The 18797-nt window shown below is 23.5% G+C and overlaps 10 protein-coding genes across 10 annotated transcripts in view; 5 read left to right on the plus strand and 5 right to left on the minus strand.

The window, feature by feature from the left end:
* Positions 1 to 321, plus strand: part of DDB_G0268382 (hypothetical protein) — a gene marked incomplete at both ends in the record, with an annotated part of 393 nt that extends 72 nt beyond the window's left edge. Inside the window, one exon of the mRNA XM_642305.1 lies at positions 1 to 321. This exon is cut by the window's left edge and continues 72 nt beyond it. Coding sequence (XP_647397.1) covers positions 1 to 321 — 321 coding nt within the window.
* A 250-nt stretch (positions 322 to 571) lies between these two features.
* On the minus strand, positions 572 to 4098 carry DDB_G0267904 (hypothetical protein; the record flags this gene model as incomplete). The annotated part of the gene is made up of 4 exons (XM_642306.1): positions 572 to 2818; positions 2897 to 3515; positions 3596 to 3874; positions 3977 to 4098. 4 exons carry the CDS (start codon positions 4096 to 4098, stop codon positions 572 to 574), a joined length of 3267 nt encoding a protein of 1088 aa, XP_647398.1.
* A 258-nt stretch (positions 4099 to 4356) lies between these two features.
* DDB_G0267906 (OTU domain containin protein) lies at positions 4357 to 5673 on the minus strand (the record flags this gene model as incomplete). The annotated part of the gene is made up of 1 exon (XM_642307.1): positions 4357 to 5673. The coding sequence occupies one exon, from the start codon at positions 5671 to 5673 to the stop codon at positions 4357 to 4359; it is 1317 nt and encodes a 438-aa protein (XP_647399.1).
* A 1026-nt stretch (positions 5674 to 6699) lies between these two features.
* DDB_G0267908 (hypothetical protein) lies at positions 6700 to 6999 on the plus strand (the record flags this gene model as incomplete). Its single annotated transcript, XM_642308.1, has 1 exon — positions 6700 to 6999. One exon carries the CDS (start codon positions 6700 to 6702, stop codon positions 6997 to 6999), a length of 300 nt encoding a protein of 99 aa, XP_647400.1.
* Positions 7000 to 7596: 597 nt separating this feature from the next.
* sigK (EGF-like domain-containing protein) lies at positions 7597 to 8877 on the plus strand (the record flags this gene model as incomplete). Its single annotated transcript, XM_642309.1, has 1 exon — positions 7597 to 8877. The coding sequence occupies one exon, from the start codon at positions 7597 to 7599 to the stop codon at positions 8875 to 8877; it is 1281 nt and encodes a 426-aa protein (XP_647401.1).
* Positions 8878 to 9348: 471 nt separating this feature from the next.
* Positions 9349 to 12450, plus strand: DDB_G0268384 (hypothetical protein; the record flags this gene model as incomplete). Its single annotated transcript, XM_642310.1, has 2 exons — positions 9349 to 9382; positions 9599 to 12450. 2 exons carry the CDS (start codon positions 9349 to 9351, stop codon positions 12448 to 12450), a joined length of 2886 nt encoding a protein of 961 aa, XP_647402.1.
* Positions 12451 to 12620: 170 nt separating this feature from the next.
* On the minus strand, positions 12621 to 13999 carry ugt2 (hypothetical protein; the record flags this gene model as incomplete). Its single annotated transcript, XM_642311.1, has 2 exons — positions 12621 to 13410; positions 13476 to 13999. 2 exons carry the CDS (start codon positions 13997 to 13999, stop codon positions 12621 to 12623), a joined length of 1314 nt encoding a protein of 437 aa, XP_647403.1.
* Positions 14000 to 14648: 649 nt separating this feature from the next.
* DDB_G0268542 (hypothetical protein) lies at positions 14649 to 15053 on the plus strand (the record flags this gene model as incomplete). The annotated part of the gene is made up of 3 exons (XM_642312.1): positions 14649 to 14668; positions 14782 to 14956; positions 15033 to 15053. The coding sequence occupies 3 exons, from the start codon at positions 14649 to 14651 to the stop codon at positions 15051 to 15053; spliced, it is 216 nt and encodes a 71-aa protein (XP_647404.1).
* An 86-nt stretch (positions 15054 to 15139) lies between these two features.
* ugt3 (hypothetical protein) lies at positions 15140 to 16516 on the minus strand (the record flags this gene model as incomplete). Its single annotated transcript, XM_642313.1, has 2 exons — positions 15140 to 15929; positions 15993 to 16516. The coding sequence occupies 2 exons, from the start codon at positions 16514 to 16516 to the stop codon at positions 15140 to 15142; spliced, it is 1314 nt and encodes a 437-aa protein (XP_647405.1).
* Positions 16517 to 17343: 827 nt separating this feature from the next.
* On the minus strand, positions 17344 to 17850 carry pspA (cell surface glycoprotein PsA precursor; the record flags this gene model as incomplete). Its single annotated transcript, XM_642314.1, has 1 exon — positions 17344 to 17850. One exon carries the CDS (start codon positions 17848 to 17850, stop codon positions 17344 to 17346), a length of 507 nt encoding a protein of 168 aa, XP_647406.1.
* Positions 17851 to 18797: the final 947 nt, after the last annotated feature.

The raw sequence follows: 18797 nt of genomic DNA on the forward strand, positions 1-18797 counted from the left end.
ATTATGCTATTGACTTTAGCCGACCAGCCATTAACATATAAAATAAAGATTTCTCAATGCAATGATATGATAATTAATGTTCCGTACAACGAGTGCTTTCCAATTTATGACGATTGTGTTTTTGGTTCTGTCCTTATTTTCCAAAAATCTGATTCATCAAAGTATCAAGTTAATCTTTATCCAAATATCAATTGTGATGAGAATGGAATTATACCAAGTAAAATTCCATATAATGAAAGTGGCCTAAAAATTACCGATCCCTTAGCTTTTTACCTAATGTTTTTAATAATTATAACAATTCTTTTAATTATGATTTTATAAACAAATAAATAAATATTATAAATATTTGTTCACACTTGAAAAATTGTTTTTTAATTTTTATTTTTATTCTTTTTATGTTAACAATGCTCAAACATTTTTAAAAATAAAAAATAATAATAATAATAATACAAAGTATACCTTAATATATTAAAATAGTTTTAGTACTTTTTATTTTACCAATATTTTATTATTATACTTTAATTTATGATATGATATGAATTTATTATTATTATTATGAAAAAGTTTTGAATTATTTAAATTTTGAAATTTTAGAAGGTTGATTAGAAGTTGGTGTATCTTTTCTTTTTTTTGAAGCATTATCAGGTGATTTAATTGAAGAATTTGATTTAACTTGGAATGGAATTTTCTTTGTTTTTGGTGATTTGACAATATTTGAAGTAGAAGTTGATTTTGGTGGTGGTGATTCTTCAGCACCACCAGTTGAGAAAATGTCACTATCAAAAGTATTATTTAAAACTCTTTGTGGTGTTGTTGTTGTTGTGGTTGTTGTTTTTGGTGTTGGTGTTGATTTTGGTGGTGAATCAATTTGAACAGTTGGTGAAGTTGTAGTTGTGGTGGTGGTGGTTTGTGATGAATTTTGAGATGATGATAATGATGATGATAATGATGATGAAATTTGAGAAGAAGATGAAGAAATAATTTGAGGATTTAAATTTAAAGGTTTAAAATTTTCAATAAATTCAACGATTTTCTTTGATAACCAAGATAAACCCATTTTATTTGATAAAGCAAATACAATTGATAAAGATTTCTTTAAATGTAATAGACCACATAAATCCATACATTTTTTATAATGACCTTGTTGAGCGTAAAAATCGAATAATCTAATGATTGTTGAATCGATTTCAGCGATTTGTTTAGTGGCAACTGATTCTTCAAAAGTATTTGAAGCTATACTATAATTTAAATAACTACTTAATTGGAATTTACTCTTTACAAATTCTCTTTCATTCGAGATTGATGAAGGACCACCATTATTGGTAAGTAATGGTAATTCAATTTTTACATAATTATGAGTTTGTTGTTTAATTAAAGGGTATTCACAACAAAATATTGAATAAATATCCTTTTTACCTAAACCAATTACCCAATAGGTGTAAAGTTCTTGTGAATGTGGTTTATCGCATTTAGTGAGATCTGTGATTGGTATCCATTGTAAGAAAGTTGTAGAGGTTGAAGCTGTTGTCGGTGTGGTACTTGTCATATCTGAAACCGACTGAATCCAACCATTTGATAATTGACGAATCATACCACCAGTATCCATTGATGTTAATAAACCTTCATCAGAGAAACCAATCCAAGAAAGCTTTGAAAATGGTGACAATGGTAGGGTATCATGATAGAATTGTTTACCATTGACTAAATTAATCCACCAAACGTTCATATATTGAGTACCATTACGACCAGATATTGATTTATGATAAACGATTGCCAATTGATCGGCATGAGTATTCATTGTAACTAAATCACCTGGTAAACTAAATAAATTCAATTGAATACCACCCAAACTAAAGATACGTACAATACCATTCTCTGAGCAACTGATGATATAATTCTTTGATACTGCAACACCAGAGATACCATCCTTATCTATATAGCTCCAATCACCAGTACCATTATTCGAATCAAATGATTTAAAAGTTAATGTTGATTTTGGTTTGGTAGCATATTGTTGTTGTAACTCTAATTGTCTTTGTGATGGACCACCACTACCACTACTACCACCACCCAATGATGAACTTAATGAAGTACCATTAGCAATTGCTTCTTCTTCTTCCAACCTTTTCAACATTATCTCTTCTTGTTTCTCTTGATACTCATCCAATTCCTCTTGATTGAATTTGGTTGCAAAGATTGCACCACAACTATTTAATGATGCTATTCTTAAACATTGATTTGGATCAGGGAATACCACTTTCTTATGAAAACTAGTATCATGAAAATCGATTTCAATTGAAGAAGTTTCACCATTACCTTTTGTCTCTTCTCTCTTTATAATTTTACCCAACATATTATAAGCCAAATAATATCTCTTTGTCTTTAATCTTCTTGTCTTTGGATTATTATTTACAAATTGATAAGTTGAACCAATTTGAAATGATTCTTGATTATAATCATTAAATTCATCATTACCATTTGATCTTACACTAATATTATCTTGATGATCATCCATTTCATTATAATCATTATCTACTTTACTTTTATCATTTAAATTTATACCATTTCTTTGTAATATTTTTGGTTTTTTAATTTTATCACCATCATCATCATCATCATTATTATTATCATTATCATCTCCTTCTTCTTGTTGTTCCTCATTCTTCTTTTTATTATTATCATTTTCATCAAAACTGAAATCATCATCATTAAAATCAAAACTTGGTTCATCATCTTCTAATGATAGTTTTGTATCAATATCATCACCATCTGATCCAACAAAATTTGAATATTGATATAAATTACCTTTACTATCAAACTAAAAATAATTATTATTATTATTATTAAAAAATTAGTAAATGAAATATAATGTATCATTTAATTAATTTATACATACAAATGAAATTGAATTTGAAGAATATGGTGACCAAGAGAATGAGATGATTGGACAATGATGTTTATAACGAACAATTGGTTCAGTTGGTAAAGTTGAGTCAGATAAATCATCAACACCACAATCCCAAATTAAAAGATAACAATCCAATGAAGTTGATGCTAAATATTCACCACCAGATGACCATTGTACATTTGTAACCTCTTTAATATGACCATCAGAGTCATCAAAAATATAAGATTTCCATTTATTTTGAAAATCTTTTGAATTGAATTGTAATGTTTTAATTGTATTTGAAGAGTATGTTGGAATTGTTAATTCGAATCTATTACTACTATCAGAAGTACCACGTTTAGATAATGGTGATGGACGCCATGAAATACCAATTTTCTTTAAAGTTTCTTTTGTACAATCTAATGTTATTGTATGTATTGGTGATGGTTCTTCACCCCATAATTCAAATTTACCAGATTCCCAAATCTTTAATTTTGAATCTTCACCAATACTTGCTAAATAATTACCATCATTACTATATTGTAATGTTATAACTTCACCTTTATGTGCATCTTTAATTAAATGATGTTCTCTAACATTTGTCATTGAAATTGATTTAATATTATTACTATATATATATATATATATATTTTATAATAATTAGTATTATATATATTTATATTATTATTATTTATTATATGTACATACAGTGAACCAACAGCTAAAAATGATTGAGTTGGATTAAATTTTATACAATTTGGAGTTGAAGGAACTGAAATTGTTTGAACATCTACATTACCATTATTACTAGTTGAAAATATATTAATTGTATTATCTTCACATGAACTTGCACATTTATGATAAACACCCAAATCAATGGATGTAACAATTTTACTACCATCACCATGTGTATTTAATAATATATTTTTATCTTCATTTTGATAATAAATTTGATTACTCTTTGGATAACAAAATAATAATTTATTACTTTTGAGAGAAATGAAAAAAAAAAAAAAAAAAAAAAAAAATCAATAAAATGAAAATATTGTTATATTGTATAATATATGGATAGAGAGATGGAATACATACATTTCAGGATGATATTTTAATAAACCTTGGTTTTTATTATTATTACCACTATCAATAATTTTAAGATCTGTTGGTTTTGCCTTTATTATTGGTTCTGATTTTTTTTGTTTTTTAACAACCATTTTTATTAAAGTAATAATAGTATTTTACAATATATATTTTATATTATTATTATTATTATTACTATTATTATCTATTTAAACAATGAATAAAATGAAATATATAAAAAAAAAAAAAAATTTAAAAATAAAAAAAAAAATAAAATAAAAAAAAAAAAAAAAAAAAAAAAAAAAAAAAGAGCGCCAAAACGTTAAAACTAACTGATTTTTTTTTTTGGGTTTTTATAAAAATAACTTTATTCTTTTTTTTTTTTTTTTTTTCTAAATATTTAGAGAACCCAAATTGACTACAGAGTCGTCAACGATTGAATTTCTATCAATATGGTGAACTTCTCTCTTTGGTTTTGTATTTTGTTGTTGTTTTAAATTTTTTCTTTGTTTATTACTTAAATGTGCATTACTTTCATCTTGATTTTCTTTTTTCTCTTCATTCTCTTTCTTTTTAATACCTTTATATGGATTTCTTGAAGCTTTTTCATTGTTATTATTATTATTACTTGTAGTAGTGGTGGTAGTTGTAGTGGTAGTTGTTGTCGTAGTGGTAGTATTTATATTATCATCTTTATTTTCATCAATTTCATTTTCATCAGTAGTAGTTACACTACTATTATCATCAAAATTATTACTACTGCTATTTTCAACAACTGAATCATCTTTACTTAATGATAAAGCAAGTAAATATTCAACAGCTGCTTCTATATTATAATTACAATCGATTAATGCTTCTTTTATATTTTTTACACTCGTTTCACCTGTTAATGTCATAATTTCATAAACTGAATCGTCTATAAAATTTCCACTATTACCACCACTATTATTATAATCAAATGAACTACTACCATTATTATTATTATAATCAAATGAACCACCACCATTATTTTTACCATTATTTTTACCATTATTATTATTCTTACCACCCTTTGAAGAAGGTTGAAAAGTTTGTTTATTATCAAAATTTGGAACTGGTGAAGAACTGGTTGATTTTGTTGGATATAATGATTGATTTGCAGGTCTTACAGAATTATAATGTTCATCATTATGATATGATAAATGAATAGTTTTGTTTTTTTCAGGTGGGAAATGGTTGACGATTTCCCATCTTGGTTGGTCCATTTGATGTATAGTAATATTTACATTGTAAGCCAATGATGCTGCTTGAATTTCAACATGACCACCCCATGTTGCATCTTCTCTCATCTCTTGAATGTACTCTTCGAATGATTCAAATTCTTCGTCATCAATGAATGGTGCAAACATGTCTTTATTCTTTTCAATGTATTTACAAATTGCTTCACGATATTTCCTATGTTCATTGGGTGCATCTTGTAATTGATCTGCAATTGATCTAAATAAACAATTACCATCGCCTGCAACATCTTTAATTATAAATCCAAATGGTTCCAATTGTTGTTGAAATTTAACTATACCTCTTTTCCATGATTCATCACCATGTTTTAATCTCTCTTTTCTTTTTCTTAATGATGCTTTAACTTGTCTATCTAATTTTTTATTATTACTATTATTATTATTATTATTATTATTGCTACCTCTTTTATTATTATTATTTCCCTTTACCATTTTTAAAAAATGATTTTAATTATTAATTATTATTATTATTATTTCTTAAAAGATGGAATAAATTTATTTGCTTTACAATTGTATATTTGCAAATATATTAAAAAAAAAAAAATTGAAAAAAAAAAAAAAAAAAAAAAAAAATTATTATTTTATTTTTTTTTTAATTTCCATATTTTCCCCAATTGGTTCTAAATTTAATTTTAAGAATTTTAAGGGAAATAAGAATAAAAAAATAAAATTTATAATTTTATTTATTTATATAAAAAAATTGATTCTAAATTAAAAAATACTCATTGGATGGAATTTTTTAATTATTTTATTTTTTTTCATTATTAAAAAAATTTCAAATTGATTATTAATTTTTTCTTATAATTATTTTTGATTTTTTTTTCTTTATTATTTGAAGTTATTTTAAAATTTTTTTGTTTGGAATTTCTATGTTTTTGATGTGGTTTTGTATCTTTTTTTTTTTTTTTTAAAAAAATTATATTTTATATTCTCAAAATTTAAGAATTTCATTATAGTAGTTAATCTCCACCTGGATTTACTCAACCAATCATCCAGAGAAGTCTCAAATTATCTCATTACCACTCCCAACATTTTCAAAAGAAAATACTCAACCAAGTGGTGCTCCTCCATTTCAAGTTGAAATGATACCTAGTGGTTACTGATAATAGTCCAAATTAGATTTTTTTTTTTTTTTTTTTTTTAAAAATAAATAATAAAAAATATTATAATTTTCTTTTTTTATTTAGTAATATTTAAAGGAAAAAAAAAAAAAAAAAAAAAAAAAAAGATATAAAAAATTAATAATCTCATAAAAAAGTAAAAATAAAAAAAAAATAAAAAATAAAATATCTAATTTTCTCTTTGCCAAAAAATAAAAAAAAATAAAAAAAAAAAAAAAATTTAAAAATTTATTTAATTTTAATTAAAATTTAAAACCCTTATTTTCATTTTTTATTTTTTATTTTTTTTTTTATTTTTTAATTTTTTTATTTTATATAAAACCAAAACTTAATAATAATGTCATCCACTCAACAAGTTAATGTATTAGCAATTGCAAGTTGTAAACCAGAATTTACTCAAGAATTTATTGAATTCTTTAAAACAATTGTTAAAGAATCAAGAAAAGAAAAAGGTATGATTAAATATGACTTGAACCAAGATAGTGTAAATCCAAATGTATTTTATGTATGTGAAGAGTATAAATCAATGGCAGATTTTGAATTTCATAAAACTACACCACATTTCTTATCAATGGTAAAATATGTTGAAGGAAAAGTTGAAAGTCTAGAAATTAAATTAATGAAACCAATAGAATAAACAATAAACCCCTTTTTTTCCTTTTTTAATAAAAATTTTTATTATTACTTTTATTTATTTTTTTATTAATTTTTTATTTATTTTATTTTTTATTTTTTTTCTTTTAATAAAATATTATTATTAAAATGCTTCTGGAACCTTTTGATCTTTATTTGGTAATATTACAACATCAATCACCATATATATTTTTATATTGAACACCAATTATTTAAGATGGAAAAAAAAAAAAAATAAAAAAAATAAAAAAAATAAAAAATAAATGGGTGGAAAATTTTTTAAATGTGGTTATTTCCTTACACTTAATTTAAATTATTTCCAAATAAAGTTTAAAAAAATTACGTGGTTTAAAAAAATTTAAATAGGGTAGTTAAATATCATATAATTTTTATGTATGTTATATAATTTTTATTTATTTTTTTTTTTTTTTTTATTTTTTTTTTTTTAAAATTTATTATAAAATAACTTCATTTTTTTAATTTATCAATAACTTATTAATTTATTAATTTATTTATTTATTTATTTACATGTATTTTTATATTTTAATAATTTTATAATTTTATAATTTTTAATTAAAAAAAAAAAAAAAAAAAAAAAGAAATGAAAAAAATGAAAATTTTATCATTTTTTATATTAAGTTTAGCAATTATAATTGGAATTGTTTATTCAAGACAATGTGACGATAAATGTAAACAAGATTATCCATATTCAAGTTGTAATGGTAATTTAAATTTATATCGTGGTTTAGGGTATGATGGTAATGGGAATGTAATTTTTAGTGGTAAATATAATAGTAGTCAAGGTAGTGGTGGATTTGGGTTACCATCTATTTTTTCAGTTCCATCAAGTGGTGGTTGTCAATTAAGTAAAAGATTTGATATACAAGGTGAGATATTGGATGGACCTGGTTATACAGCATTAGATTATTTTTATAAATATTTACCACAATTGGATAGATATTATGTAAGATTCAATCAAAGGGGTAGTCCGATATTCTCAATCTATAATCAAACTTCAAATGAAATTAAGGCAGTTTTCAATATCTTCAATACACCATTCGTCCCTGCCTTCAGCCAAAATGAGAGTGCCCCATTCTTTGTCTATGGTGGCTATGGAATCTACGGGCTAGCCAAGTATCCAACTGATAGAAGTGATGCTCAACAAGCTAAATTAATATACCAATCACAAATTGTGAATGGGTTGGAGATTGATGGCGACCAATTGTATATGACAACTTACCAAGGCCAATTTTTGAAAGGTTCGCTCAACTGCTTAAATTGCACCAAAGATCAATTACAATTACTAGTGACCGATAGTGAATTGGCATCTGCGACAAGTGTTAGTGGGTTCGCTTTGACAAGTGATTATATGTACTTCTCGTATAGTGGTGGAATTAAGGGTTATCCAAAGAATGGTGATGCCAGTAGAGTTAGGAAATTAGTTAGTGAGAATGTTGTTGCAATGATTTCAAATGGTGATTTCTTATATTACCAAACTGATTCTGGTGTAGTTAAAAGTGTTTCAACCAGTGGTAACCATCCTCAAGTTAATATTCTATATACTCCAGTCAGTGATAACCAATGTCAATGCTCCGTTGGTTTTAGTGGTGATGATTGTAGACAATGTGATAATGGTATGGTATTGTGGGCTAGTGACAATGGAATACCAATGTGTTCACCATTAAATTCATTGGGTAAACCAAAAACCTGTTATGCTGCTTATCAATGTGGTTCTTCACCATTCATAATTTGTAATGGTACTTGTACTTGTTTACCTGGTTTCAGTGGAAATGATTGCACTCTATGTGGAAATGGTGGTGAAGTTATTTGGGAAAATGGTTATCCAACATGTGTTATCCAAATTAAAAAAATAATTACTTAGATTAAATAAAAATAAAAATCAATCAATAATTTTTTAAAAAAAAAAAAAAAAAAAAAGATTGGGTGTAAAATGCATATGCAAATATTATTTCTTTTTTTTTTTTTTATTTTATTTTATTTTTTATTTTATTTTTTTTTTCTCAAAATTGGTTCGAATATTAGAGATGATATTCCAACCAAGCGAAAATTTCGGTTTTATTTGAAATCAAATTATTTTTTTTTTTTTTTTTTTTTTTTGTGATGTCATTAATAAAAAGCCTGTATCCAAAAATTTTTTTTTTTAATTTTTTTAATTTTTTTTTTTTTTTTTAAAATTAAAAAATATCGTGCTCAAAATCTTTTTTTTTTTTTTTTTTTCATTTTTTCTCTTATTAACCCTTTTTTTTTATTTATAAAATATATTTTTATATACTCCTTTCATGTATTAAAGTAATAAAATTATATATTTAATAAATTAAATTTTTAAAAAAAAATGGATGGAGTACAAGGAAAATTATTTGTGACTGGTAAGTAAAATAAATAAACTTTTTAAATTATTTATAGTTATCCCTCAGTAATAAAAAAAAAAAAAAAAAAAAAAAAAAAAATATCTTCTTTTCATTCGAATATGAAATAATAATAATAAAGATTTTTTAATACTAAAATTAATATATTTTTTTATTTTTTTATTTTTTTTTTATTTTTTTTATTTTTTTTATTTTTTTTTTAAAAAAAAAAAAAAGTTATTCAAGCACAAAATTTGAATATTACTCAAGATAAAAAATCAGCAGCAGAAGAAATTGTAGGTGCAATATTTGATCCATTTTCATCACCAATTCTTCAATCAATTGAAAAGATTCAAAATTTTTCAAAATCAAATGTGTTACCAATTTTTACACCAATTAGTGGTATTATAGATACAATTGCAACGGTTGGTAAAGATACGACAACAACAGCAGTAGCAGAGAAAGGACCAGAGATTCCATCAGAAAATCAAACAGCAGAGAGTACAGGTATAGTTTGTACAGTTACAACTGAAGAACAAAAATTTAAAACAGTAACTTCACCAGATGTAACCGAACCAAAATGGAGTAATCAATCACATTCTTTTAATATCGCACATCCATGTGCAGAATTAACATTTGAAGTATCATTAAACAATGGTGAAAAAGAATCATTTTTAATAGGTGGTGCAGTTATTAACCTTTTAGATGAACCACATCTTTGGGAACAAAAACCATTTGCAAAATGGATTAATTTAACAAAAAAACATAAAAATTCAAAAGATAATAATAATAATAATAATGATCCAAATAGTAATACAGCTGAAGATGGTGGTGGTGAAAATAATTCAATAATTGGTAATGAATATGATCAATTTTCAGATGAAGATGAAATTGTTGGTAGAATTGAAGTTCAATTTCAATATAAATATCGTAGAATTTGGGATTCAATTTATTGTGGTAAAATATTATTATTAGAGGGTAAATATCAAGAAGCGTTGGAACAGTTTAAAGAGGCAATTAAAATCTATCCAACTGATCCATTCATTTATTCATTGATGGTTGATTGTTGTTTAGGTTTGAAACGTTTAGGATCTGCTATTGAAAATAATGTTAATTTCATAAAGTATGATAAGGGTTTTGAGGGTTTAATAAAGATGGCACAAATTTTGATGGAAGCTAATCAATTGGAAAAAGTTCAACCATTGATTGATAGGGCTTTTAAAAAGTCACCAAATAATGAGCGTATTAAATATGTACAACTTCAATATGATCATACGGTTGAGGTTGATAAAGTGAATAAAGCAATTGAGCAAGGTTTTGAAGAGTTCTCAAAAGATGATTTTGCATCTGCCGCTGCAAGTTTCTCAAGAGCGTTAGAGTATAATTCAAACAGTGTTATACTTTATGAGCTTAGAGCACTCTCACATTTGTCAGCTAGAAATCAAATTATGGCAAGTGCTGACATTGATAAGATATTGGAGATCGATCATAATTGGTCAAAAACCGATCCAATTCAAAGTGGCCATCTTTTAAAGGATGGTCAAATCAATGTAATGTCAAAGAAACGTTGGTTCACTATTAAATCCTATTTCTTATTTTGGTATTTAGAACAGAGTGATCTCTCACCTCAGGGTATGGTTTGTTTAATTGATTTCGGGTGTGCTCCAAAACCTGGTCAAAAGGTGAAATTTCAATTACAAACCAAGGATCGTACATTCAATTTCAAAGTGGTAGATGATCCAAAGGCTTACGATAAATGGATCATTAGTTTAGGTAAAATGGCCAAGGTTAATAAAATCACACTTCCACTCATTGATTCGGTTAAATCACAAATCGTTTGGAAGAATGTTTTCAATAAGAAAGAGAAAACCACCTTTATGTTACCAGATGTTATGTTATTGCCTGAACAAATCTTTGTTGAATCTGGTCGTTTCGCATTCGCAATTGGTGATAAAATTAAATCAAAACTCACTTCCATTAGTTTACAAGATGCTACAATGACTGGTTTCCTCTATAAAATGGGTCAATTAAATAAAGAATGGAAAAAGAGATTCTTTTTCATTCAAGGTACAAATCTTTATTACGCAACTTTAAAAGAGTCTGACTTTGAAAAGGGTACTATCGATTCAGTGACACCAACTGGTAGTATGCCTCTTGAGAGATGTCGTATCGATCAATCTCCTCATAGTACTAATAAAACTAATAGTTTCGAAGTTATTAGTGCTTTTCGTAGAAATATCCTCCTGGCAACTGATAAAGCTGATGATAAAGATAAATGGATTAAAGCTATCGCCATTGCATCTGGTATGCAAATAGTTGAAGAGAAAGAATCAAATGAAGAAAAGAAAAGTTTACCAAGTTCTGAAGCATTACTTAATTCAAGAATAAGAGTAAAATCATTAAGAGCTCCACCAGTTGTCGTTGTACAACAACAAAAACAAAAGAAATTAGATGATAATGATGAATTTAATAATAATAATAATAATAATGATAATGATGATAATAATAATAATGATGATGATGATGATGATGATGGTGGTGATAATGAAAATGGTGATAATTATAATTCAAATGGTGATAATTCAAATGGTGATAATAGTAATAATCATAATAATAATGATGAAGGAGTAACAAATAGGAGATCTTCTGATCAATTAGAACAAATGACAGCAACAAGAAGACCAAAAAAAGAAAGACAAATTAAAAAGATTTCAACTAATGATGTCTCAACATCAGAGAATCGTTACTTTTCTAAATTTAATTTACCTTCCTCATCAAATGCTCCAGCACCAACTATAATCACATCAAAAGCAAAATATAGTTTAAATTTAAGTAGTGATACAAATAATAATACTGCATCAACATCAAATAATGATTCTAATGAACCTGAATCACTTGCTAATATTCTTGGTGATGATATGCCACCACCATCAAAGAAATATTCAATTAATGATGAAAATTCAACTAATTATCAAGATGATGATAAAGATTTAGAAAGTGCTGGTTTAATCTCTGGTAAAAAGAAAAAAGTAAATGAAGATGGTGAAGATGAAGATAAAAAGAGATGTTGTAAATGTACTATTCAATAAAACAAAATAAAAACAAAAACAAAAACAAAACAAAACAAAACAAATAATATAAATTATATTAGTTTTATTTATGAAAATAAAAAAAAAAACAAATAAATAAAAAAAATAAATAATAATAATAGTAATAATAATAAATTTAAATAATTTTTAATTTATTTTCTTAAAATTTTTTAATTATTTTCAATAATTTTAATTGCTTTTTCTAAGGAATCATTTGAAAGATTTGAAGATATTTCAATACAACGATTTTTAAATTGTTGATAATTTGATTTAATTTTTATAATTGAATCAAGTAATTGATTTTGTTTTAATTTTAAACCATTTAAACCAATACCAACACCAATTGAATTAATATGTTTTGACCAAAAAGGTTGATCAAAATATAATGGTAAAATTATTGAAGGTATTGCTGATTTTAAAATACTTGCAATTGATCCAACTCCTCCATGTGTAATTGAAATTGAACTATATTTATATAACCATAAATGATCAACATTGTTTAATTGACAAATATTTGCTGATTCATTTTGAATTGGTTCAAAATTACTCCAATTATTTAAAATTATCCATTTAGTTTGTTTACCTAATTTTTCAATTGTGTATTTTAAAATTGAAATTATTTTATCTTGTAATGATTTATTTGAAATTGGCATACTGCCTAAACCAAATACAATTGGTAAATCTTCTTTATCAGTATATTCATTAATATTATTATCTTTAAAAAAGTTTATTAACTTTTTTGGAATATTTTTTAAATTAATTTCTTTTTGAAAAAAGAAACCAACTACATTCCAATGACTTTTAAAATCATTTGGTATTTTTTGATTTGGTAATAAAACTTTATCAAATGCTGCAATTTGTTTACAATATGATTCATTATTTCTAATATTATCAAAAAAATCAAATTTTAAACTATCTAATCCTAATTCTTTTCTCCAACGATCAACTCTTTTACATTCTCTAAAAAAAAAAAATTATTAATATTAATTTAAACAATTTGTTTTAATAATTTATTTTAAACTTACAGTTTTGCAAATTTATTATTAAATAATGAATGGGTTAATTTATTAATAAATGGAATATGAAGGTTTTTAATATCAAATAATAGGAATGGTGCTTCATTGGTTGGAAAAATTGGGACCAATGTTAAAGCAATAAATGGAATACCTAATTTATCTCTAACACATTGAGCTTCTGTTGGAATTACAGCTGATTGAATAATTAAATCCATACCAATTGATGATAAATAAAGTTGGTTTAATCTTCCAAGATTTTGTTTATCCAATTCCATTCTTTTTTCAAAGAATCTACTCCCATACTCTTGAGGTGAATAAATTTTAGATTTATCTCCTTTTTGATTATCATTTAATAAATCAATAATATCACCATCAATTGCATTAAAATCTAATTCAAATTTTTCAACAACATATTTTATTCTATTTTCACCAACAATTAAACAATAATGACCTCTTTTTTTCAATTCACTTGCTAAAATACATGATGGTTGTACATCACCTCTTGTTCCAAAACAAAAGAAAACTATTTTCATTTTTTTTTTTTTTTTAAAATATGTTAGTTATTTAAAATTAGTTTTATGATCTTTTTTTAAATAAATATCTAAATTTGTTTATTAAATTAATAATGATTAAATTACCTTTTTTTTTTTTTTAATTTATATTTTTTTTTTAAGTATTAAATTTGAAAATCATAAAATTAAAACAATTCTTTTTTTATTTTCATTATTATTCTTTAAAACTAATGATATTTCTTGTTTGTATATATAACACTGAGAAATGAAAAATATTATTTTTCATATTTTAATTTTATACTCTAAGAACAAACATATTTGATTTCCTTAAAAATTAAAAATCTTAAGAAAATATATCTTGGTTTCATATTTAAATGAAAAATAAAACTAAAAAGCACAGTGTGTTAATATATTTTTTTAATTTTAATTTTTTTTTTTGTTCTTTAAGATTAAAGAAAGTGGTTAAAAACCTTGGAAATTACTCAGCGTAATTTATAATTTTATATTTATTAATGAAGGTTAATTAATATCTCAAATTGAATAATCAAAAAGTAAAAAAAAATTTTTTTTTTAAATTAAAAAAAAAAAGTATTAATTTTATTTTTAATTAATTAATTAATTTATTTTTTTAATTATTTATTTATTTTTTTTTTTTTTCAAAAATTTAAAAATGGTGCTTGAAAATTTCAAGTAATTTTTACCAAATGTAATTTTAAAATTAACAAAGGGAAAGAATCATTGAAAATAATGAGTTACAAACTTGAAACAACCTGTAGCAGAACCTGTTGTTGTTGATAGTTGAGATGGAGTTGGATTAGTGTTGGTGTTACTGTTGGTGTTGGTGTTGGTGTTTGTGATGGTGATGGTGTTGGTGTTGGTATTGGTGTTGGTATTGGTGTTGGTGTTAGTGATGGTGTTAGTGCTGGTGTTGGTGTTGGTGTGGCAATGATTATACAAACTTCACCAAGTGCATGTAAAGTATATAAATATAATTATATAAATAAAATAATATTTTTAATAAAAAAAATAAAACCTATTTATATTAAAAAAAAAGAAATATTATAAATTATATTAATAATATATATGAAAATAAAAAAAAAATATATAATAATAGTTTTAATAAAAATGATAATAAATTAAATATAGTTTTCAATTAATTTTTTAATTATTTTCAATGATTTTAATTGCTTTTTCTAAGGAATCATTTGAAAGATTTGAAGATATTTCAATACAACGATTTCTAAATTGTTGATAGTTTGATTTAATTTTAATAATTGAATCAAGTAATTGATTTTGTTTTAATTTTAAACCATTTAAACCAATACCAACACCAATTGAATTAATATGTTTTGACCAAAATGGTTGATCAAAATATAATGGTAAAATTATTGAAGGTATTGCTGATTTTAAAATACTTGCAATTGATCCAACTCCTCCATGTGTAATTGAAATTGAACTATATTTATATAACCATAAATGATCAACATTGTTTAATTGACAAATATTTGCTGATTCATTTTGAATTGGTTCAAAATTACTCCAATTATTTAAAATTATCCATTTAGTTTGTTTACCTAATTTTTCAATTGTGTATTTTAAAATTGAAATAACATTCTTTTGTAATGATTTATTTGAAATTGGCATACTACCTAAACCAAAAACAATTGGTAAATCTTCTTTTTCAGTGTATTCATTAATATTATTATCTTTAAAAAAGTTTATTAACTTTTCTGGAATATTTTTTAAATTAATTTCTTTTTGAAAAAAGAAACCAACTACATTCCAATGACTTTTAAAATCATTTGGTATTTTTTGATTTGGTAATAAAACTTTATCAAATGCTGCAATTTGTTTACAATATGATTCATTATTTCTAATATTATCAAAAAAATCAAATTTTAAACTATCCAATCCTAATTCTTTTCTCCAACGATCAACTCTTTTACATTCTCTAAAAAAAAAAACTATTAATATTAATTTAAACAATTTGTTTAATTATTTATTTTAAACTTACAGTTTTGCAAATTTATAATTAAATAATGTATGGGTTAATTTATTAATAAATGGAATATGAAGGTTTTTAATATTAGATAATAAGAATGGTGCTTCATTAGATGGGAAAATTTGGAATAATGTTAAAGAAATAAATGGAATACCTAATTTATCTCTAACACATTGAGCTTCTGTTGGAATAATATTCGATTGAATAATTAAATCCATACCAATTGATGATAGATAAAGTTGGTTTAATCTTCCAAGATTTTGTTTATCCAATTCCATTCTTTTTTCAAAGAATCTACGACTATATTCTCGAGGAGAATAAATTTTTAATTTATCTCCTTTTTCATCATCATTTAATAAATCAATAATATCACCATCAATTGCATTAAAATCTAATTCAAAATTTTCAACAACATATTTTATTCTATTTTCACCAACAATTAAACAATAATGACCTCTTTTTTTTAATTCACTTGCTAAAATACATAATGGTTGTACATCACCTCTTGTTCCAAAACAAAAGAAAACTATTTTCATTTTTTTTTTTTTTTTTTTTTGTTGGTTCTATTTTTAAATTAATTTTAAAAAATCATAAAATTAAAAATATTCTTTTTTTTTATTTTCAAAATATTATTCTTTAAAAAAAATGATTTTTCTTGTTTGTTTATATATGGCCAGAAGAAATGAAAATTATCATTTTTCATTTTCACTTTGATTTCCTTAAAATTAAAAACCTTAAAAAATAAATCTTTGTTAAAATATAAAAAAAAAACCACACATTTGTGTTAAATTATAAAGGTTTGCCAGATATAAAAATTTCAACATTAATGTGGTGAAAAGTAATTTTATGTGGTTGGTCCTCTATTTTTTATTTTAATGTTTTTTTTTATATGAATCTCCCCTTGAATCTAACTTTTTTTTTTTTTTTTAATATTCATTAAGATTAATTAATTTTTTTTTTTTTTATTTATCTTTAAAAAAAGTGGTTAAATACCTTGGAAATAAATACTCTGTAAAATTTACAATTAGATTTATTAATAAAGAAGATTAATTTATCTCCACAGCAAAGAAATCCTGCTTAAATTTTGTTAAATGTATGATGTAATTTAAATGGTATTATAATGACGTAATAAATTAAATTGATAATATAATTTAAATGGATAATTTACGGTGATATTTTCTTTGCAGTGCTAAACTGAATAACCAAAACGTACAAAAATTTATTTTTAAATTAAAAAAGTTTTAATTTTATTTTTTTTATTAATTAATTTATTTAATTATTTATTTAATTTTATTTTTTTTTGAAAAATTTAAAATTGTACTTGAAAATGCCAAATAATTTTTACCATTTGTTATTTTTAAAATTAACAAAGGGAAAGAATCATTGAGAAAATAATGAGTGATAAACTTGCAACAACAGTTGAAGCAGAACCAGTTGTTGTTGATGTTTGGGATGGGGTTGGATTTGGTGTATTTGTTGGTGTTGGTGTTACTGTTGGTGTAACTGTTGGTGTAACTGTTGGTGTAACTGTTGGTGCGGGTGTGGCAGTGATTTTACAAACTCCACTCCAATCAGAACCGAGTGCATGTGAAGAAGTTTGATCAGCGCAAGTAAATGTATTTGTTACAGCTGGTGTTACTTGAACAGTACATTGGTTTGTAGTATATTCGGCAAAAGTGAATTGATTTGTATTGGTAGCATCAGGAATGTAACGGACAAATCTACCACAAACCTCAGTACAAACATTTTGTATGACATCTACTGAAGCACAAACTGGATTTTGATTGGCCAATGTTGTTGTGAAATAATCATATGCATTTGCATATGTTAATAGTGATAATAATGCAATAAATGTATGTTGGAATTTCATTTTTTTAATTTATATTTACAAAAAATAATATAATATTTTGGTTGTTTTTTTTTTTTTTTTTTTATAATTATTAAGAATTATATTAATAAAATAATAACATTAATTTAATATAAATAAAAATTGAACCTATTTATATAAAAAAAATAATAAAAAAAATAAAAAAAAAAATAAAAATAAATATATTTAAATAAATTTAATTTATATTTTACAATTTTACAGTGGGGTAACATAAGTTGTAACATTAATTTCAATGATAATAATTTAGTGGTTGTAAATTTGGAGTGCTCAGCAGTATGAATTTTTTTTTTTTTGTTATTGCTATTTGATATCAAGTACAAGTGTGGTAAAATGAGTTTTTTTTTTTTCTTGATTTTACAATAAAATTAAATTATTTTTATTATTTGTAAAAAAATAAAAAATGATACCATCATAGCATAATATATTATTTTTGTTTTTTTATTATAATTTTTTTTTTCCCAAACCTATTTAAAGTTGTACAAAAATTAAAATTTTTGCCTTGTTGCTCAATTTATGATTTGAAATTTTTTGGTCATTCAATGAATAAAATGAATAAATTTATTATTATTTGTTTTTTTATATTTTTTATTTTTTATTTTTACCTTCGGGTAAATTATGAAATGGGTGTATTTATAAATTAAATTATGAATGATAGCTTAAATAAAAATACTACCAACTTACAAAACTATAATTATAATTACCACACCACTGGATAGTATCAATTACAAGAATAAAAAAAATTAAATAAAACGTTAAAATAAAAAATTAATTTTCTATTTTATTATTTTTTTTTTTTATGTTTTCACATCCATATTATTATAAATTAATTTTAACCTCTCTAAAAATGCGAAATTAAATTAATCAAAAATAAAAATAAAAAATTAAATAAATAAATAAATTAATAAATAAAAAAATAAATAATAAATAAA

Source organism: Dictyostelium discoideum (genome assembly GCF_000004695.1).
Source record: "Dictyostelium discoideum AX4 chromosome 1 chromosome, whole genome shotgun sequence".
Classification (NCBI taxonomy): domain Eukaryota; phylum Evosea; class Eumycetozoa; order Dictyosteliales; family Dictyosteliaceae; genus Dictyostelium; species Dictyostelium discoideum.